Source organism: Tachysurus vachellii, chromosome 15 (genome assembly GCF_030014155.1).
Source record: "Tachysurus vachellii isolate PV-2020 chromosome 15, HZAU_Pvac_v1, whole genome shotgun sequence".
NCBI lineage: Eukaryota > Metazoa > Chordata > Actinopteri > Siluriformes > Bagridae > Tachysurus > Tachysurus vachellii.
This window is the reverse complement of record NC_083474.1, coordinates 8,009,351-8,031,666: the sequence shown is the minus strand read 5'-3', so window position 1 is coordinate 8,031,666 and position 22,316 is coordinate 8,009,351. Positions and strand designations below refer to the sequence as shown.

The window sequence follows — 22,316 nt, the reverse complement described above, 5'->3', positions numbered from 1 at the left end:
ATATTTTTAGTTTTACTGTATTGAATTAACTATACTATATGTATAATTTTAAGATATTACTGAATTATGTTTTTTTTTTTTTTTTAGTATGATTCCTTTTTTAGTAAAGATCTTAAGTGACCAAGGAGGTTTAAACACACTGAAATTCTTCTTTTACTCCCAGGCTCTTCTCCACAAGATTTCATTGGTGCTCTTCACTCAGCTCTATCTGCACTGAGTATGCAGTTATTCCATCTCTCCTTCACTCAGGGCCAGCAGGAATGCATGGTACCATCAGCCAACATATTTGTCAACACTGTAAGCTGTAAACTCGCCTCTAGGCCTTTGTAATGATTCTCAGCATGCTTACAGATTAAGGAGAAGAACCCAGACGTTGCTTTCGGAACAATAGTGGAGGACTTCCTCAGTATTAAAGTTCCACCAGAAACTCAATTCTCCCACACTCTATTAGCAGAAAGGTTTGTTCTCAGTCCAATTTACAGTATACAGTAATATCGACTAAATTAACATGAACATGTGTCATAGAGTCATTTTTTCTATCCAATCATAGATTGCAGAAATATAAGTACTTCAAAGTGGAGCATATACTTCAAGAACAAAAACCCTCTTCAGCAAACAGATCTGCAGAAGGTAAGAACATAAATCTAATTTAAGCTGCAAGAACTAAATTAAACCAGAAACAGGTTTGATATGATTTATTCCTTGTTCCAGATTCCCCTCACAAAAGCTGTAAAGTTGTAAAGCAGGTAAGGTTTTTTTTTTTACTTGTGTACTGGAGATACAACTCATTTTTAACAATATGATTTCCTCACAGAGATCCATCTTCCACATATGGCTAATTTATTGGTTTTGTAAAACAGCTTTGTGACATTTACTGGCAAGTTAGAAGCAAAATATACAGCCTGTCTATTCCCAGAGTGGCTCTGATTCACCTTGAGTTCACGTGTTGTGTGTGTGTCCCAACGCTGAGTCACCCCGCTAACATTCAAGTTCTTTTCAGTCTTTCAGCTGTGCTTTGCTATTTTTGGCCTTAACGTCTAGTCTGCTTTGATGATTGGCAAGCTACTGTCTCTTAAAGCCTTTGTATTTACTTTAGTTCTCTTTCACTTTCTTTTCACTTGCTTCTTTTTCACCCTTACTCTTGGCATCCATCCAAACTCTCTGTGTTACTTAGTAAGTCTGCTTTATTTTAACCTAGTCTTGGTGTCTCTCTTTGCAGGAACAAACATCGAGGTTAAAGCATCATCAGCAGGACACAGTAGAGCAGAGACTGAAGGAAATGAAAGACAGGCTGTCTAACTCTAGAGCAGCACAGAGTACTGTGTGTCAGGAAGAAATCCCATCACAAACTGCAGAACAAACCCATTCAGACAGCCAGTCCACGAGCAAACACACAATCAAACCAGCTAACAATCAGGGAGTGGTTACTGAGCCATTCCTCAGCAATAAACAACACAGCAAAAACATAGATGAGGCTGAGGCAGAAAAGGATATAACGGTTTAAGGTGTTTTAGTAGAAAATAACTACAGTGCTACCATGTAATATAAACAATTTAAGTTGCTATGATGAATTTGATAAATCGTTAGCCGTAAATACATTTTACTGTAATCTACTAAACTCTTATTTATACAGGGTTTTTTTTCAACAACTTCAGTTAAAAAATTAGACTCAATATGAAATCGTTGAAATACATGAAATTTAGTAATCTCTAGCATTTTTGTAGTTTCTTTTTTTGTTTTAATGAATTTGTTTCCATGTCTGTCCATCACAGTGTCATCTAAACGTGCTCCAGTGGATGGAGTAAAACTCAATAAAAAATCCAAGGAATTAGTTAAAAAAAAACTTAAGTTTAAATAATGACCTAGAAATTGTGCAGAATCTTGACTATTGAATAAAGACGCTGAATTTTTTTTTTTCATTAAATAAAAGCAATCCCAGGTTTTCAGCGTCTGGGACTTCACTGTATGTGTGGTGGCATGGGAAAAACTAATGAAATTAATTCTGAAAACTATAGACTTTTGTGATCTCTGTTTGTAATTTGATCATATTTTAACCAGACATTTGATAGCAGACAAGCTATTTGAAAGTCTGGTTAACTTCAAAACTAAAAAGAGAGAAAAATCATGTCCCAAGAAGGAGACTGCAACAAATGCAAAAGCAGGTAGGGAAGCTTTATTAAAGATTTGGATAACAGCCCAAAACACTAAGCAAATTGACTAAAATAGATACAGGCCATGCAATCGGCAAACAGGAACACATCATTGAATTTAGGTAGTTAAATAAACATTTCAGTATTTTAGTGTTTCTGTACTTGTAATATGTAATATAATATCAAAGCTACACTATATCACAAGACACAGATGAATACATTCAAGGGTTGAGGTTTCTTTAATTGTCACAGATAAAATATCTTTATTAGATATTATATGCGTTTCATATAATGTAGTGAAATGGTTTTACCTTAGTTACTCGTATCACAGTGCAACAATGAAAAAGACAACACCGTAATATATGATGTCATACAATTAAATATAATAAACTTATAGTAAAATCTAGTAGTGTATGTAGAATATAATGAGGATAAATAAAAAGTAAAGGAATATATACATTTTATACCGAACTGTGTCTGCTTATTTCTAACTCACAGATACACATACACAAATTGATTAATCAACATTAATGTATTTAAAAAAACGTAGTTAACTGGACTTATTGTAAATATACCTTTTGACTTATATTCTGCATCAGCAGAGAAAATATTGACAATACACAAGAAAGGTTTTCTTTATTTAATTAGGTCTCATTATTAATAATGAAAACTTGGAACTGTCTCTCGGGGACACCGAGGCTCGACAAATTAAAACATGCTTGTGATTTTGTTTGTGGGTCAGTGTCCAGTCCCCTGTGATTCTTGTGTTGCATTTAATCAACACATGAAACAAGAGAACATATGATGCTTGCTTTAAAGAGTCTTAAATTCAAATGACCTAATATGCAAACCAACATTCAAAAACGGTAAAGAATTCTTTAGTTTATTACTTCAGAATGATAAGGCTTATGTAAAAAAGTCTGGGATTGACAGCACACAGATTGCAGTTTTGTGCTATATCTGTGTCTTGTCATCAATGCACTCCCTAAGCTCATGCCCAGAGTCTGGAACAGCAAAGTATTCCTCCAGGACAGACTGTGAACAGATTGGAAAGGGCCAGCTGGAGTATTCTCTCATTCCCTATCACTGCTGATACACTGCTAAGCTCTCCTGGCTGCATTCTGTCTCATTCTTATCGCTTAGATAAATTCAAAGAAGTGTGGCTGTGACACTTAGCATACCTTTCAACTGCTCCTACTGCTGTAGTGGCGAAAGTCACGCCTGGTGTTGTGCTTTTGTTCTCACTGTTTCGAGATTGCGTTGTTTACATTTTTGTCAACAGGTTGTCAGGCTGTATTTATAGAGCAGGGGTGAGGGGATCTACTTATTATTATATTTATTTCTGTCCTGGCTTTCTCTATTACACATAGACAGCTGCAATGCCTGCCAGAATGGGCTTGAATAATGTTAAACACACTGATTCAATTCTGCGAGGGCAACGTGCTTGCTGTGGAGGCTAACGTTTTATTAGATATTGTTTTTATATTATTCTGCATGAAATTTAAAGCTGTAGACACATTGGGAAAAGTAATGTCTTAGTTAGGAGGAGCTCTTGTCAAGTAAGTGTTATCATTTATTATTTATAATGTACAGTAATTCCATTGATTTCGAGGCAATAAAATGTCAAATAATGGTTTAGAAGAAGAAGATAAACCTTGCATCTGTAAGATTTATACATTTATTCTTGCTCTAGTTTTAAAGTAAAGCCTAGGTTTTTTAACCCGTTCATATAAATACAATTGAGTTTAAATTAATGCAAATTTTTATTGAAATCATTTTTGTGAGCATATTATTTCAGGAATAAAACACTCTCTGTGTCTAACAACTAGCCAGAATAGTGTCATTGGATGTACAAAGTTGCAAAGTTGTACAAATCCTTGCTATAAACCTAGTAGGATTTTAATTAAAGATTATTTAGAAAATGAAGTTAATAATAAAAGACAAGATAGGGGTGTCTTATATGTTATATGTAATCCTATAGTAATCTTGAAATCCTTCCTAATCCCTTGAAATCTTATTCTTTTGCTAATAAAATGCCTTGTGCCAAATATTGTAATAAAGTACACACTTAGTAACTCATATAATCAAATAGCAACTGGAATAATCACTCTTTAAAGCAGAAGACCACTTTGGGTTTCATTCCAGTCAGCCAAGAATAGGAATCTGTAGCTACAAAATCATCTGTACACAGTATATTTATAATCTAAGATGCTTTTCTGATCACCACGGTTGTAAAGAGCAATAATGTGAGATATTATATCCCAAAAGTTTAGTAGCTTCTGAAATCTGGCCATTTGGTACCATCAGTCATGCTACAGTTAAAGTCAGGGATCACGCTTTTTTATTTTTTTTTATTCTGTTGTTTGATGTAAACAGTAACTGTAGCTCTACAGTGTGCAGGTGTACACATTTTCTTCAAATTACTGAACAAATTAATAAACATATTATATCAGAGATAACGTTCCTTATTTATTCTCCTTTATGTGAACGGGACAAAACAACTCTGTATTCATTACTTCTTTATTTTTAACTGGCTGGTATTAACTAGAAATTATTAGTATTAACCATAGATAATATATATCTATGGAATTTGCAATTTGTGGCTCATATCCTGGTCTAAGAGAAATAAATGTAGAAAGAGTAATACAATATAATACCGGATTACACAGGGTCTGCTTGAAAAGTTGATGCACTTGAGAAGCGTATTTGTTTGTAGGGTCTTGGTTGACCTAAAACAGAGGGGGGAAAAAAAATTAAAAACACATTTTACAGAACAGCCCCTTTCAACCATATGTACAAAAGTTGAGTGTAAGAAATGCTTGGAGAAGTTTCATTTGAAATAGTGGAACTATAGTCATTAGCATGAAGTGCTTACTCTCAGTGGATAGTGATGAGGTGAACTTTCTCAACCTGCCTGTTTCTGCAGATGCACAAGTTTCCTGTTCAGTTTTTGATTCTAGAAATTAAATTATAGGTATGAAACACTGTGAAAACAGAAATCAATATACTGAAACAATAAATAAATAAGAAATAAATTAACTGTAGCATGTACCTTGGCACTGAGGATCAGGCAGGTCATAGTTATGAAGCAATGAAGTGTGTACTGGGTTTGAAGGATTACTGGTCCCTTGAGAATGACAGAGAGAGACAGCAAAATAATATATTAACCACATGTACTTATTAACAAAGGGCATGTGCTGTTAGGTTCGATGTGATATCTAACAAGAATACACTTGTAAAGAAGCAGAGACTTAAAAACAAAGCAAAGCTACATGTACAGCCTTTTCCTGTAAATCATGCAATTTTAATATAAACTAGTTTCACTGAAATCATCAAAATTGATGATTCAATTGAACCATTTTTACCTTGAATTATTAGCAAAGCTAATATTTGTCTGAAATACAGTGTTGGGAAGCAGCTAGCTGTAAGTTGTTATGCTATTAGCTTAACTGCATATCTTAGTAGCATGGCAGAAGGGGAGCTGTGTAAATATTATCTTAAAACTAATCTAGATATTTCTTAACCTTTACCAAGAATAGTGTATATGCATAGTTTCTAAATATCTTTACAGTGGATACTATAAAAAATCATGTCAGTTTTTGGCATAATACATTTACAAAGTGCACAATAGAATTAAATATGTCATATGTCAAATATGAAACTGAATATTCTCAGTTTGTCAAAGAAACTAAGTCTGTAAGGGTTACTTGGCATGTTTTCAAATGTCCTGGTTTATATCAATACTGCATCCTTGCAGTTGTTGACGAGGGTGCTTTTTTAAATCACTGCCCCTACTTTGACCTCCACCTTAACAAGTTATTGAGTCTCCAGAAATGCATTCTCTGTATAGATTATGTCTGGCTTTAAGTCTAACAAAGACCAGACATGAGAGTGAACAAAGGACATGACCACGTGTCTGTGTAAAGATTTTCCATTTCCTTACGACTTATGCTGATGAGAATGTATTCCTCCCTCTGTCCCAGAACATCTGAAGCAACTGCAGATTGTTGATGAGGCAGATTCATCACCTGCCCATTCAAATTTGCCAAGTCTATCTCAGCTGGCAAAGATAAAAACAATCAACACATTGCAATAAAACACATATTCTAGAGTACATCATTAGTCTACATAGCCAAAACTGATAATAACCAATAACAGTTATATAGGAAGAAACACGCTCTTAGGAAAATAAATGTTAAGTCAAGCACAATTAACATTTCTTCGGCTTGGTCTTCAACATACAGTATCTAATATTATGACATAGAACATTTTAGGCAGATACCTGATACCTACCTTCATGTTCACATCCACACTTGACTTTGATCCAGTCCAAAAGGACTACTGTTTTACACTGAGTGTTGAAAAGACTTCTTTGATTGTCTGTAAATTGCACATAAAACCCAACAAATGATTAATATATTCAATGTATTCTAAATGAAATGTTTTTCCTGAAGCATATTGGTGGGAGAGCACTTACCACCATGAAGCACTGTAATAAACATTGCAGTCTCCCAGAAGAAGATTGTCAGAATGTTTAATGAGTAAAAGACCAAAGTGCAAGACAGGAAAGGGAGCATGGGGCCAAGCCGATTGTTTATTACTGTCACATGACCACTAACCAATGGGAACACAATTCAGTTCTATATCTTAGCTGATGCTGAAATTTCGATAATATTACACACAGCTCACTGAGAGACACTGCGCATTAACTGCAAACAAATAGTCGTCGGTTATTTGGGAGGCATTTTCTGTACTAACCAGCCAGCTGAAACACACAGCTGAGCTGTGGTGGGCTCTTGTGTGCTGAGTAACAGACCTAAGGGAACTAACAGCATGCATGACTACTCACGCAGAAAAAGAAAGAAAAAAAGGAATAATACCTTGTTTTGTAGATTATTTCAGTAAATGTGGACATTTGATTCAAATTTCTACCACTTATTAGTAATTTCAGTATATAAAACAATTATTATTTACATGATGATTTTATATTGTGACAGTAAAAGTCAAAATATTAATAATAATAATAGAAAATTCAGATGCTCTGGATTGATCAACACATTGATTTCTTATCTAACACAGTACATTGATATTAATAGAGCATTTAGGCTAATAAGTAGAATAGCAGAGTTTCATGCTTTGCTCCTACTGTATGTGAGCACTACTCTGAGCTGCTTAGTGCATGCTGTCATTTTGCATCACTGTTACCATGGTTTCCCTATCTTGTGGATATGGCAACCACCAGGACTGCCATTTTTAGCCTGAGCAGAGTCTCAGGCGGCTGCCAGCAATTCGCTCCCTCAGCAGCACACCAGTTTTAATGCGATTAAAGTATATTAACCATGCTAGGGAACTCTATATTAAACAAAATACAATTTCTCACTGCAACACTTTTATACTGCAATAAAAGGACAATGGTTAAAATCAAAGTGTTACTGTATATGCAGTAAAATTGACAACAAACCTTTTTTGAAGATTAGAATCTGTTTATTTATTAGTACCAAGTATCTTTTAAAAATAAAAATAATCCCAGAGAGAAAACTGGCAAATCATCCAGACCACTATAAGAATGAATAAAGATGAAGCTGTCTAATTCACTTAAAGAAGAGCAATCTAAAGTACATTGTCTTCTACTATAAAGTGGGTAGATTGCTGACCTTTAAATAACAGTGAATTTTAGAAATCCTCAAGCTCAGATTTTAACTCCAAGAGTTGAACCTGTAAATTCATGACTTCCAACATCTGATTTATATACATTACAAAATGATCTTTAACAAAAGTATCAGAGAAATGAACCACATGTTGGTAGGGAAAGCTTGTTTATTAAAGAAGTCATAAAAAATGTATTAACATGAAACTAGACTTAAAGAACAATCTAACAGTTGTCCAGCAAAGAGCCTAGTCAAAACAGGCACAATTTAATAACGCTAAAACAGGGTCTAGTGAAGCTAGTTGAGAAGAGAAAAAGTACTTGATCAAAAAATTGAGATAACAAGAGCAACATATACAACACAAAGTGCAAAGTAAAACAGAGGCCCTAAACAAACATACAGTACATGATTAAACACAGGTGAACACAATTACTGTAGAATGCTGGCAACTGTGAGCGTTGGAGTGCAGGAGGTTGCTGGGAGTAAGAGTCCATGGCTGCCATGTTTGTAGGCAGCAGTGAAGCAGAGTTCATGATGTGTGATGATGTGACAACATGACAGAGAGTGCCATAAAATAATCAATGACAGGTTGTTATTGACAGGATCCTATAACAGCAACAGATTTCCTATAACAGCAAGTCCTAAAGTCTTTCATTCATCTTATACCACAGCAATTTGTCTCTATGATCGCAGTTTTTTAATTTACTAAAGAATGACATACTTTTTATCCATTAAAATGACATTTAATGTAACAATTACAGCTTGTTCTGGAAAAACCATAACATTGTCTTTACCTGGCATGGAAAACTTAAACGAATTATCTTTAAATGCTAATTAAATATCTTCGCCATTTCAAAGATATAGGTTAAAGTTTTTTCTTTAAATAACATGTTTTTTAATCCATTTGTGATTAGACAAATTGCGTTAAACCTTTGAGTTGTTGTGAATTATTATAAAATGCTATGGTACTAAAAAGATCGAATTAATGTAATATAAACCTCATATATTGGTTACAGCAGGCAATTCTTTCAGAGCTTCTGTTATAGAGAATAAACAACACCTTCCACCCAGGCAGATGTGAGAATTAACATTGGTATTTTATACAATTATTCAAATGCATTGATCATACATATAAGAGAACTACAGTATATCACACATTTTTTCTAGATGCCACTATCCTCTAATCTCAGTCTAGGTACTATTTCAAGACACATACTGTTTGCACTCAGCATGATTCATGAAATAATTGCTGTAATTGCAGTGAGGCTGATTTTCCAGCCTCTCCTGGGTTAAGTGCTGTGCGTGGGATTGAACACTGGAAAAATGATCCCTTGTTCTAGAAAAAACTGGCTGAAGCCAGGCCATAAATGCTGTAGATAAATCACTGTTTTATATTCTGGGACTAGACATTGTTTCTCAGAGTGATGTGGATGCTGAATATGCAAACTGATATACAAAGCCCAAGATGCCCATGAATGCTTCACTGATCTGTATACCAATGAATGCAAACTATCATGCAAAGCTATAGATGCCCATGAGTGCTTCACTGATCTGTAGTTAACGTGTGTGCTCTGACTCAGCATGCTCTATTTACACTGTTACATAATCACAATTATATGAAAGAACCAATGAAATATTAAAATTATTTTAAAAAAAAAACATAAATACATAAAATAAAGGATGTTTTGTGGGAATCTAGACATTATAATATAAAGCAGAGTTAAACAATGCTGTTTTCAGACATTTTACCTTACAGGTCACATACTTGCATTGCTAATCCAATAGTACTCATAAAAATGCACTGATGCTAACATTTGATACCACATGCTGCACTTAAGCATTGTATAGTAACATAGTATACACAACCACCAGGACTGCCATTTTTAGCCTGAGCAGAGTCTCAGGCGGCTGCCAGAAATTCGCTCCCTCAGCAGCACACCAGTTCTAATGCGATTAAACTATATTAACCATGTGTATACTAGGAAACTCTATATTTCTCTCTACAATTTCTTATTACAACAATTTTATACTGCAAATAAAAGGACAATGGTTAAAATAAAAGTTTTACTGTACATTCAGTAAAAGTGACAACAAACCTTTTTTGAAGATCAGAATCTGTTTATTTACAGATTAATATTCCCAGAGAGCAAACTGGTCTGTCAAATCATCCAGACCACTATAAGAATGAATAAAGATGAAGCTGTCTAATTCACTGAAAGAAGAGCAATCTAAAGGATAGCACCTTCTACTATAAAGTGGGTGTATATGAAAAGGTCAATAGATTGCTGACCTTTAACTAATAGTGGATTTTAGAAATCCTCAAGCTCAGATTTTAACTCCAGGAGTTGAACCTGTAAATTCATGACTTCCAACATCTGATTTATATACATTACAAAATGATCTTTAACAAATGCACTGATGCCAACATTTGATACCACATGCTGCACTTAAGCATAGTGTATGTTCAAATTAACGATAGGTTTTCCAGCAACTTTCTCCACATAACCTAATTTAAAACATTTATTTAATGTAAACATCTTTACTAGAGAGCATGAGAACAGTTGACCTGACTACACAGTGCAAAATACCATTAATTTTGTGCATGCAAAGGTATTTGCAAGTGGTGCAAGTGTGCATGTGAGAGAACTTCTCTTCTGTGAGCACTGAGCACTGAGAAATACATACAGTATGAGACATTTAGACCCAACTTTTACCAGTATTTAAACTCCGATCAAAGTCCAATTCACTTATCCTTGCATATTTACTAGTTTGGTGTGTGATATTTAACAAATTATTAAAAATAAATAAATAAATAAATAAATAAATAAATAAATAAAATAGTCAATTACGCTACATTGACATTGACCAGGATGCAGAAATGCTGTAATTAATCACTATGGCATTAATCGCTATGTGTTTATTTGGCGAGCGTCGATGAACTGGTGTCCCTGAATAGAATTTATTTTGTCTTTTTGCCTAGAATTCTTGAGAAAGGCACCAGTACTATGCTTATATAGTGCCTTTCTGAAAATTATGACTGAATTAAAGCCAATTCAGCACTGAGTATTTTTCATAATGAGTATTTTAATTTGGGGAAAATGGTTTAATAATAAAAGCCCAATATATGTAAAATGGTATTGATGAGTTGTCTTGCAGTTCTGCTCCACAATGGATGTTGTAGCCTACTGGTTAAGGTGTTGGACTACTGACCGGAAGGTCATGAGTTTGAATCCCAGGTCCACCAAGCTGTCACTCTGGATGATGGTGTCTGCTAAATGCCGGTTGAATGTAAATTCATATCAGGTCAAATTTCCATGTCCATAATAAAGAGAATACATTTGTTCCTGGTGGTAAAATGAACGACAATAGACTTGTAGAGATTGATTAACATGTTTAACTCAATACTCTCTCTACATCCTCTTCTCTCGGGGAACACAGTCAGACCGGTTCAATTATAACACTGTCGCACATGCGCATTTGAGATAAACAAGAACGAACAGGCTACTTAGTGGGGAAACACAAAGCCAGGCGCTTCTTCTTCCACAAAGACGGAGTGTAGTGCGTCAGCGTGGAAGCGGATAATTTGTGGTACTAAAAAGGACGGAAAGTGAGGCTTTGCTTTTCTTTTCCTGAAACGTTAGCGCGATCTTTTTCGACGAGGAAGGATTTTCTTTGAACAGTTGTCTGGATACAAGTCTTCGGGCTGTGTTTCTTTGTTTATGAACATTACTAGGATGAAAAACGTCGGCGCAAAAGCGGAGCGTCAGTTCTAGCAAGTGGAGAGGCTTGTCTTAGAGGATGTGGATGTAATGTGCATAATGTGCGGTACGATTTAAACTTGCCTTCTTAAAAAAGCACACACACACAAAAAAAAACACTCTTTAGCGTCACTTAACACCTGTCAGATGAGTTATTAACAGTAGTATTATACTGAAACCTGTTACCTCGTGAATGCTAGTGTGTCGCGCAAGCGCTTTCCTTTTATTATTATTATTATTATTATTATTATTATTATTATTATTATTATTATTATTAACTTTCGGCTGAAAAGTTGCTGTCCATGGTCCTGACAAACACCTTATTTATAGTCTGTCAAAACTGACTCGGTTTCGAGACTCAGATTAGTTTGATTCATGTGTCATTTTATTTATTTATTTGTTTGTTTGTTTGTTTGTTTGTTTGTTTTGCAACAGTATGATGTTTGCTTTTTGATGTGTTAGCTGGTGATCAGGGGACGCCGCCCTGCAATTAATATCATGACAACTCAAACGACGTTTCTGTGGCATTTTCTCTTCCTGCTCATATTTGCTGGTAAGTCTTCTGTAAGCTTTTTTTTTTTTTTAATGGCTTCAAGTATTATGTTAGTATTAGTAGTAGGATAAACGTTTAATTAACAAACATGTAGTTACATACTGTGTGTGCGTGTGTGTGTGTGTGTGTGTGTGTGTGTGTGTGTGTGTGTGTTGTACCCAGATCCATTGCAAACTTAGTTTTACATGCGAGTAACTTTTCTTTAGGAAACATTCCTGACTAGATGATTAAAATCTTTGCAAAGTGTATGAAAAGTACACTGTATTACTCTGATTCATATTGCACATAGGCTTGAACTCTTATCTCTTTGTCAGATACTGTAGTTCTTTGAATTGAAAGTTCAAGGATTAAAACCTAGTAACTGTTCTTAAGAAGGAAGTTATTGCAGCTAAACCTCTTGAAATTTTCATTTTCAAAAACTTGACATTATGTAATTCTACTTCGAAAACCTTATCTTATGTTAAATCTAATCCAGTGTCCCTCCGTAATGCCAGTATAAGCCGAGATTCTTGGATCAAATTATTGGACTAATGCAAATCATGAAACACTAAAACTGTCAACAGAGGCATATAGTGATGCTTTTGTTCTACTACCACTGTGGTGTGTATTTATCTGTCTAACTCTTCCAAATAATAAAACATCATCCATGTTGGCAGCATGTGCTTGGGGCTGTAGGTTATGTAAGATGGCTGCTGTTTCAAACAGATATGACTCAAACATAGACACAGAATCACAGTGCTTTAAAGAGGGTTTTAATTTAGTCATCACAGTGACTTGTACTTTACGTATTTCAATATATGTAGGTGTACACTTTTCTGTACAGGCATAAAATGCATGTCTGACTTGTGTCCAACACTATGAAGGCTGATGAGCTCAATTAAGTTTCACTTTTTCTGGGATTTCAGACTTAATATAATATTGTATGCTCCTGTTCTCCCTTAGCAGCTGTCTGAATTCAAATTAATTGACCTGCTTTTCAGAAAAAGGCTAAAATTCTGACAAAAGGAAAGAACAAAATTGGGTCACTTGAACTGAACAAGGCATGTCTAATAACATGAAATATTCTTAAGAGGTTAATAACTATTATGTCCATAAGTTGCATTAGTGCAATAATGTTGAACTGTCTGAGAAGAAGTTATATAAAAATGTGTCAGGATATGCTCATTATTCTCAGAGTAATGATGTGAGATACAACATAGAGAGATGGTCTGCAATGATAATACCTTCACACATTTCTAATTCTCTCTGTTCTTGCATCCAGTGTGGGAATGCAGAGCGGTGTGTGTGGATGCAATTTCAGACACAGAGGCAGTGCTGGGGCGAACCATGAAGCTCACCTGCGTCTCATGTATGAAAAGAGAGGAGATCACTGCTCAGACTAAGGTGTACTGGTATTACAGACCTGACCGGGATGCTGTTCGCCAGGATGTAAGATCATCATGCACCATTAGGTGCAATCACTTGCATGCAACTTATCTGTAGCACGATCTACTGTATATGTTGAATTTCAGCATTCTGCCACAAGTAGATGTTGTATATAAACCTATCAAGGAATAATTTCCTGGTTCTCTTTTTTAACTTAATTTAATCAAGCCCACCTCTACCACCATGTTATTTGATTAAGATCAATATGCAGTGAATAATTTGTGAACACAATCAGACTTGCCAGTCAACAGGGCTATTTCCAATGCACAGATTTTCAACATGTGACTTTCACTCTTTTATTTTCAGTACGTTTTCTCCATGTGTGAAAAAATATCAAATAGATTTATCTTACAGTTGTGACTTTTCAGCTCCAGACTATGAAGAAATATTTCTCACAAATAAATTCAGTCATGCAAAGCCAATTGGCTTGTAAACTAATTGCTAAACTAATCATACTGTATAAAACGTATTATCATATTCATGCCTATTTTCATTTTAGCATCAATTTACTTTTTATTGTTTCATGGATATCATTTTTTAGTGCTATTTCTTCCCTTTCTACCTTTGTCCCATTTTTAACAGCAACTACACAGTATATCTTTGCATTTGGCCTTGCTATGCTATTGTGAGACAAGGACAGATAAACAAGCAGTACTCTAGGTTATGTAACAAGCTCTTCTAATTTGTAGTACTTTCGAGGTTACCCAGCACAATGGTTAGTAAAGTAATGGAGATTTCTTATGGTGTTAGAATTGACCTACATTTGTTTATTTCAAGCTTTGAAATAATATCATAATGATTTTTCCCTGTCTGCTATTAACCATTAGTTCTTTGTTGGTCTGCTTTCTAAATATTATCATCATTAACCTTATTTGTAAAGTGTTTAGTTTGACACTTTGTTGTACTGTAGGTCATAAATCTTTATCACTTTTGGCTGAACGCACTTTTGACAATTTTCAGCTATAATATTTCAGTGACAATAATTGTAGTTCACCTTGTTTAAAGGTAGCTATGCACACCGTTGATAATAATCAAATCACATTAATAAACACAAGCCCTGAGAGTTCAGAAGAGACCCAAGATCATGTGTGATGTTGATTTCCATGTGGCTTCTGTCAAAATTGCAATGAAACTGCACAATTAATTTCAAATTCATTATATGTTTTTTGGCACACTTTACATTTTTATTGGATGGAAAAACGCTGCTTGTCTGGCATATTTTTGATAACTTCAAAAATATTATGTTAATTATTAAAAACTTGAACATAATATTTTTGATAACTTCAAAAATATTATGTTAATTATTATAAACTTGAACCATGTTAGTTGTATAAACACACCTTTGTAAACAAGTAAAAAAAAATATGTAGCTGGACCTCCATAAATTTTACCTGAGTTCTATCTGATTTTAAAAATTAACTCTTTTCGTATGTGGGTTAATTAATAGTGACCTCTCTAAATCCATTAGATCTACCTATATGATGGCATAGGGCAGGACATGGAGGGGCCATGGAAGGGTCGTCTGTTATGGCATGGCAGCAAAGACCTGCAGGATGTCTCCATTAGCATTGTCAATGTCACGCTGAACGACAGCGGCCTGTACGAGTGTGTGGTGCACCGCCAATTTTCCTTCAACTCGTATACCCCTTCCATGGAGAAGACTGTTGAGATTGAGCTGGTGGTGCGAGAGCAAGGTAAGGAAGAGCGTACACTATTGTAGTCTTGTAGTTCTATAGGTGGAAGGGCCATGTTTTGAACTCTGTGGCATTGACCATCGGATAATGACAATCAGATTGTTTAATTTTTGTCCCCAAAAATGTAATGTCAGATTTTAATGTCACCATATACGTTATAATATGGCTTCACTTTACCCTTTTGTGTCTTTGTGTTTGTCCAAATAATAGTGTTTTTGTTCTGTTTTTGTTACTACTGACTGCCTACTGCTTATTGGAAGGCAGTTGTTTTCAGGGGATGAGTTTTATCTAACCGAGCTGTTACTACTCTTTCTATTTTAAGGGGTAATGTACAGACTCTAGCTTGTATATTATTCTGTGGATGCCTGCCTTGAGATTGCTGAATGCACAGCATCTGACACTTCGAATATACTTTACATAACGTATATTTGTCTCTACTGACTCATGCGACCACAATTGCATTATCTCTATCTGTGTCTTGATAGATTTTTCAACACAGATAGAAATCCACAATGTTGTAATTAAGTGGTGGATTGTTCATATTATATACACTAAAAACCAACAACTTACTGTACAACTCTGCAAAGCTTTCACATTTCATGCATGCAATGTCATCAAGTGCAGTGCACAAGCCAATATAGCAGCCGTGTATAAATCTAAATAAAAAAAGGATGACCGTATACTACATATTATGTATAAACTATTTAACAGTTGATTAGCTACTGCTAAACAAAGTCCACATGCACTGCACTGCATGTGATGGATCATTAAACAACAGTTCTCAACTTTTTCTGTCTCGCAGCTAAACGTCTAATGTCTGATTAATGTAAATTCATATATCAATTGTGTATGTTGCTTGTTGCACATCTTTGCTGTTCTGCTGAAGACGATAAAGCTGAGAAGTCTGGTGTCACATTATTCCACTCTCTGCTCTTAACTCTTCACTCATTTCGACTGAGATGAATTTGTCACATCATCGATCTCTGTGTGTTTCAGTACACTTCAAAGTTTTCTACAGCATATTTAAGCATGGATTGTATGCATGTGAGTCACAACATGTATTAATGTAAATCCTGTGTTAAAAATGAGCTTAATCCTGAGTTACAGTCAAAACATCCTTGAAACAAGCCAATTTCACCCATGATTCTAAATATAACAAGTGATATGGCTTAAAATCAAATGGTATATTCCTTTGACAACATTTGCTCACTACTACACATGCCATACATAGACAGTTCTAAGTTTTTAAAACGATACCTTGTGTGCCGTTCGCATTTTGTTCCAGTTGTTTTGGATGTATAATATTGAAGAAAATGTTCAAATTGACAAGAAATTCTTGTTTCATTCAATTCAAGTCAGTTCAAGGCAAGGCAAGGCAAGGCAAGTTTATGTGTATAGCACATTTCATACACAGAGTTCATTCAAAGTGCTTTACATAGAAATTAGAAAACTATTTATAAGAGAGAAAAAAAATATATGTAAAAATAAATAAATAAAAATCATAATAAAAACAAAGAACAATTAAAAAAAATAAATGTGATTTTAATAAAAACAGTATTTAATAAAATATATTTAATAAAATATGTTAAAAAGAATAAAACAGGAGTAAAAGTGATTTGGATAAAAAGTGCAGTCAGTGTGAAGCAGCACAGTGCTCATTTAGTAAATGCAGAGTTAAACAGATATGTTGTTAATCTTGATTTAAAAGTGTCTACTGTTGAAGCACATCTGATCTCTTCTGGAAGCTGATTCCAGCTATAGGTGGCATAATAACTAAATGCTGACGCACCTTGTTTTGAGTGAACCCTTGGTATTTCTAACTGACCTGATCCTAATGATCTGAGTAGTCTGCTTGGTTTATATTCAATTACAGTAGCATATTTGTAATGTATTTCGGTCCTAAGCCATGAAGTGATTTATAAACGAGTAACAACAAATCTATTCTAAATGTAACTGGAAGCCAGTGTAAGGACCTGAGGACTGGAGTGATGTGCTTAGATTAGCTCAGTTCAGTGACGCAGAGTACCATTAAAGTTCCATTAAATTCAATTACAGTTATTGTCATATAAAAGGAATAACTTCTGATAACTTGTTTATTCAACTTGAGATTCACTCATCTGTCTTCAGTAAGCAGATCTCACAGGCTTTTTTGTGTTTCTTCACTGATGGCCAGCTGTATAGCCGAGTTACCACCCTAACATTGATTATTTTTCAATGACAGCGTGTCAAAATTGTTTCATTCTTTCTATTAAACAGCAATTTCCCAATGCTAAAAATATTTCTTTTGACTGACGAATGACTCATCATACATTCTATACATATTAGGTACATTAAAAGTTGTGGCATGTTCAAAAAACATATTTCTTCATATAATTAGTTTTTCTCTTGCCTACCTTTCTCTTTTTTCTCGTTATGAAGTTGAAGGCAAAAATGAATGCAATACAGTTCCTGAAAGAATTCATGGCAAACATACCACACTTTAATTGATGTATCTAATGAGCTATCTAATGTAAACATTTTAATCTTTAGCCCTATAGCTTCAAATCAACTCACCAATCACTGAATTATAGACACTAATCTGGTATTTACTTTATGTCGTGTGCGTGTGTTAGCAAGTGAAGATCTTACAGCACTGTACTCAGAGATCATGATGTATGTTCTACTGGTGTTCCTCACCCTCTGGCTGCTGGTTGAGATGATCTACTGCTACAGGAAGATCTCCAAATCAGACGAGCAAGCGCAAGATAGTCCGTGAGTATCCGAAAAAAGATTTCTTTCCAAATTTCTGTATGTGTATCTGATCACATTAGCTAGTACATTCAGATCTTAACCTTGATTTCAAATCTGGATAGCATGATATTTATGGTGAATTTTTTTTACATCGTATGTGTCATTAAGTTTTCACTGTCGCATCTTTAACCATGTAAGTCTCAATTCAGGTTGGTGCTTTTGGGAGCTGGTGACTAAATTTGTTAGGCTTTGTAAGCTTTGTTAATCCAGAAATCTTTTGTAAGGCTATGTTAATTTCTTTTTTTACTCCTCTGATTCAACTGAATATTATCACTTCTCACTCTTTCCTCACTCTTTTTTTCTCACTCATTCCTGAAACAATTCCTTCCCATTTTTTTCCTGTTGCCCTTTGAAGCTGAATATAATTTAAAAATGTTCACAAAATTCTGTATGTCATGACCAGCCTTATGGAAGAGTGCTTTCAGTGCAGTAAATTGAATGACACTATCTCCTCTGCTACTGAAAAGTGATGTATGCTAGCTGACAATCAATCCCGACATGTCTTCAGATGCGTCCGTGGCTGGAGATGAACATGATGGAAAAAAGTCCCAGATGCTGCCTTAGACATGACATAATCCATGCTCCTGTCATTGAGCTTTGTTGATGGATAGGAGCTTTCATGCTGCCAATCTCAGTTCCAGACTCAGCAAATTAACCCGAGCCACAAGATTTTTTTTTTCTTTTTCAAGAACCGGTTTCATTCTTATATAGTTTAATGAAGATAACTAGTTGCCTGGTCATATATTTTTTTTATGTCATGCAACCTCTATGGTGAACACAATATCAGAAAAATAGGTTAATTTTGTTTTTTTGTGAACAACGAACAACATGGATTGTATACATAAAGTCAGCAGTAAAGACCAAAGCAAACAGCATTAATGATCGACAAACCTTATTATGAACACACACACACACACACACACACACACACACACACACACACACACACACACACACTGTTAATGGATCCATCCACAGTGGTCTAGCTGCATTAGTGAACCATAATCAAATCAAACCATAACCATCTCCAGGCTTATCTGTTACAATCAGAATGTGATTTTTATCCCTACTCTACTGCCATTTGAAGCAATCCTAAAGCATTATAGACCCTTTTTTTTTACATCATACACTTTTCTTTCCATTATTGATAGGTTTCATCTGCCATTACCTAATGTTTGTGTTTCTATAACTGTTTTCTAATCCTCTTCTATATCCGTGGATGCTGGGGAAAAAAAAGGAGAAACTGGATCCTGAAATTTCAGAATTGAATATTTGCACTGATTTGCAAAAAGCCTACGTTGTATGGTGCAGTAAAGCTGTGCCCTCTTAGATTTTGCCTCTTTTTTTGTACCCATTTGTCTACAGGACAGACTACCTAGCCATTCCCTCTGAAAATAAAGAGAACCCGCCGGGTCCTGCAGTAACGGAATAAAACTGGTTGTCTCACACACAATACGGTATTTTAAATTTACCTCTCGCTCAGTCATGTCACCTAACCTTTATCTACTCATCATGTGTGACTAACTCTGTCTCTCCCATCAGTCTGATCTGTTCAGACAACATTGTGTCATAAAAACCATCTGGATCCTCTCGTATCTGTCCACTCAAAGGATATCTACTTTCTGTCTAAAACTAGTTTCTTAAAATGACATCCTAAAATTTCATACAGGCTGTAAATTTGAGGTGAAGCACTGTCCAGTAACAGCATTCCTGACTGTAGTGACCATAGGAGGCAATTCTTTGTGTAAGGGTGTACCTAGACGTGATACAACTCCTCCTATATACCTAACCCAAAATCCATGAGATGGTGTGCAACATAGAACAAAACACAAATCTTACACACTTATCCACTTATAAACACGCTGAGTTGTCTCCACCCCTGGACATTTGGAGGTGCCAAACATCTGACAGTCTCAGAGTCTCAACAGTGACACACAGTGGTTTGGATTCTCTGACATTTAATGATGTCTTAAATAAAGGAGTCCCTTGAGAATTTTAGCCCAGTTATAAGTCATGCCTACTGTGGAACCATCTAGAAGCTTGGAACGGGTCCCTCAACAGTATCCATTTTGCTCTGTGGGGAATTCATTTAACATTATTGATTATAACTTCGGACTTTATCCTTTCCTTCTTTGAATATGCATAAATAAAGGATCTAGTAACATAGAAAAATGTGCCGCTTAGTTTAAGATGTGCATTACGCCAAATGAATTATTAACGTATAGTAATCCTAATTTTCTTTTCTTTTGCAGGTTCTGATGATTCCTTCTGGCTTAGAAAGAGGCTGAGCTTTGCAGGGACAGCGCCAGCGCTCGAGTAGCACTGACATAACACGAAACCTGACAAAAACAAATCCCTGTCGGCTTGCTCACATAATGAGAAGCGAATTCTCTGCTGCTTAATTATCGTCCCCGTCTTTCTCTCAGTGAAGTCGACCGTTACACTGGAGAGTAACACTCGAGCAAAACGGGGTCATGTTGGTGTTTCCACTATTTTTTGCCTTAGAGGAGATTCAACATTCTGAACAGCAATCAGAGATAAAAAGCAAACACACTGCCTATTTACAAAAAAAAAAAAAAAAAGTAAAAAAATAAATAAAAAAAAATAGATAACAAAAGATATTTACAGTACTTGATGTTCAACATACTCCAAAAGCTTTTCATGTTATTTGATAGAGTCTTGTTTTCACCGTTTTGATAGAACAAAATCAATTTTTAAAAAATGTACTCCAACATCTTTTAATCCATTCTATGAAAAACTGATTGTGTTACATCCTAGGCTTCGTGTTGGTTTCAGAGCAGGCTATTTTTGCCTTGTCAGGTTCAAAACAAAGTCCCTGAGTGGATGAGATGAGGTGAGATAATCGTTGTAGTCAGCTCAGCTCATATGATAGCTTAGATGTAACATTATGCTTTTGTGTGTGAATGAACTTACCCGTGTTTACACCTACATGTGGTACATCATGCCTCTCATGTCATGTGATTTTGAAGTTGAGGTTGTGTACATATAACATGATATATGTAACAAACTGCATACGTCCCTTTATAGCCTTCATATCAACAGTAGTAATGTTTACTGTAACTATTTTGAAGTCACTTTTAGTAATTATTGCTCAGTAACACACTATAGTGACTCCGCAAACCTTTACTGTTTAATCACTACTAATCTTACAGTTATTGTGGACTAGTTGTGTGTAATGTGTTACTCTCTAGACGATGAACGGTTGTTTTTTCTCTCTCTCATACGTTTACAAGAGGACTCACAAACTATCTGCAACAAATACTCTATATGTGAATACCAATTAGTGTGTAACATAAATAGCTAGTGAATGCAAAAATTGGCTCATATAGACTACTTTTACAATCATGGCGATGTAACGATGACTATGTATCTGCACTTTATTATCCCCTCTGGAACTGTTGATATGCCTTTTGCGGTCTTTTATATTTATACACATCAGTACAAAGGACAAACATGACATGTTTTCAAGCCCTGTCAAGGAAATCCTGTATTTCTCTTGTGAAAGCTTGCCATCTATTATTAAAGCAAAGCTGTGTATTCTGAAAGACTCTTCATTATAATTGCTTTTGTCTTTATTTAAAAAAAAAAAACTTTAAATGCTGGATTGGAAAATTAGAGTTCAAGCTATTAAAGAGACATCACAGAAGTTTAGAACAGTAGGACAAATATCTGATATGGCCACTCATCTAGTGTCATCTAGTGCATATCCAGCCATATTACACTTATATTAACTCTCGAAATGTAACCCATACAATTTAGTTACAATAATTTATTTTAATTACAGCTATCTATCCACATGCAGATAGAAAGTAAACAGAATTGAATTTATACTCACTATTACTGTGACCTGTGTCCTATTGCTGTGACCTGTGTCCTATTGCTGTGACCTGTGTCCTATTGCTGTGACCTGTGTCTCCTTCTACTGAGCAAAATAACACATAGACAGACAGACAGACATCTCAGACCAATTATTTAAGTTGTTGTTGTTGTTGTTGTTGTTGTTGTTGTTGTTGTAAAGAATTATGGAGAACTTATGAAACAGACATGTGCTGATTTAACAGTTATGTTTGTTAAAATCAGAAGTTTTCTCATTTTAATATTATTTCTTGTGAACTTCCCCGCTGCTGGATGTAAGATAATTTTGGTAGAAGAATGTTATCGCAATGTATAAAATGTTTAATTGTTTGTTTATTGAACACACACACACACACACACACACACACACACACACACACACACACACACACACACACACACACACATATAGACATATATAT

At 35.1% G+C, this 22,316-nt stretch overlaps 3 protein-coding genes across 7 annotated transcripts in view; 2 read left to right on the top strand and 1 right to left on the bottom strand.

The window, feature by feature from the left end:
- si:ch211-286b4.4 (zonadhesin) overlaps positions 1-2,195 on the top strand; it is a 35,874-nt gene extending 33,679 nt beyond the window's left edge. Inside the window, exons 63-67 of the mRNA XM_060888899.1 lie at positions 164-267; positions 352-458; positions 551-630; positions 712-746; positions 1,220-2,195. Of these exons, the coding sequence (XP_060744882.1) occupies positions 164-267; positions 352-458; positions 551-630; positions 712-746; positions 1,220-1,504 (611 nt within the window). The 3' untranslated portion in view covers positions 1,505-2,195. The remainder of the gene's footprint in view (positions 1-163; positions 268-351; positions 459-550; positions 631-711; positions 747-1,219) is intronic.
- A 356-nt stretch (positions 2,196-2,551) lies between these two features.
- On the bottom strand, positions 2,552-6,692 carry LOC132857803 (uncharacterized protein CXorf65-like). Its single transcript, XM_060887861.1, has 6 exons — positions 6,628-6,692; positions 6,444-6,530; positions 6,094-6,210; positions 5,203-5,277; positions 5,026-5,106; positions 2,552-4,879 (listed from the first exon to the last, which is right to left on the bottom strand). The coding sequence occupies exons 1-6, from the start codon at positions 6,650-6,652 to the stop codon at positions 4,812-4,814; spliced, it is 453 nt and encodes a 150-aa protein (XP_060743844.1). The 5' UTR covers positions 6,653-6,692; the 3' UTR covers positions 2,552-4,811.
- On the top strand, positions 3,566-21,584 carry scn3b (sodium channel, voltage-gated, type III, beta). Of its 5 annotated transcripts, none has more exons than XM_060887859.1 (7): positions 3,566-3,709; positions 12,019-12,109; positions 13,371-13,537; positions 15,003-15,228; positions 17,841-17,979; positions 19,384-19,475; positions 20,271-21,584. In XM_060887859.1, the coding sequence occupies exons 2-6, from the start codon at positions 12,055-12,057 to the stop codon at positions 19,448-19,450; spliced, it is 654 nt and encodes a 217-aa protein (XP_060743842.1). In that variant the 5' UTR covers positions 3,566-3,709; positions 12,019-12,054; the 3' UTR covers positions 19,451-19,475; positions 20,271-21,584. The 5 variants fall into 5 exon arrangements, with proteins under 5 accessions (XP_060743842.1, XP_060743841.1, XP_060743843.1 ...); XM_060887858.1 differs by having other exon boundaries at positions 3,588-3,709; positions 11,992-12,109; XM_060887857.1 differs by lacking the exon at positions 3,566-3,709 and adding an exon at positions 11,275-11,623.
- Positions 21,585-22,316: the final 732 nt, after the last annotated feature.

What these genes read in the sequence shown, in the direction of transcription:
- LOC132857803 (XM_060887861.1), bottom strand. Translation starts at nt 6,652, where the DNA reads ATGTTTATTACAGTGCTTCATGGTG. An exon ending in TATTACAGTGCTTCATGGTG is followed by an intron (nt 6,531 to 6,627) that starts GTAAGTGCTCTC and finishes TGCAATTTACAG; the next exon opens with ACAATCAAAGAAGTCTTTTC. An exon ending in CATTCTCATCAGCATAAGTC is followed by an intron (nt 5,278 to 6,093) that starts GTAAGGAAATGG and finishes GTCATTCTCAAG; the next exon opens with GGACCAGTAATCCTTCAAAC.
- scn3b (XM_060887859.1), top strand. Translation starts at nt 12,055, where the DNA reads ATGACAACTCAAACGACGTTTCTGTGGCATTTTCTCTTCCTGCTCATA. An exon ending in CTTCCTGCTCATATTTGCTG is followed by an intron (nt 12,110 to 13,370) that starts GTAAGTCTTCTG and finishes TCTTGCATCCAG; the next exon opens with TGTGGGAATGCAGAGCGGTG. An exon ending in GGGATGCTGTTCGCCAGGAT is followed by an intron (nt 13,538 to 15,002) that starts GTAAGATCATCA and finishes TAAATCCATTAG; the next exon opens with ATCTACCTATATGATGGCAT.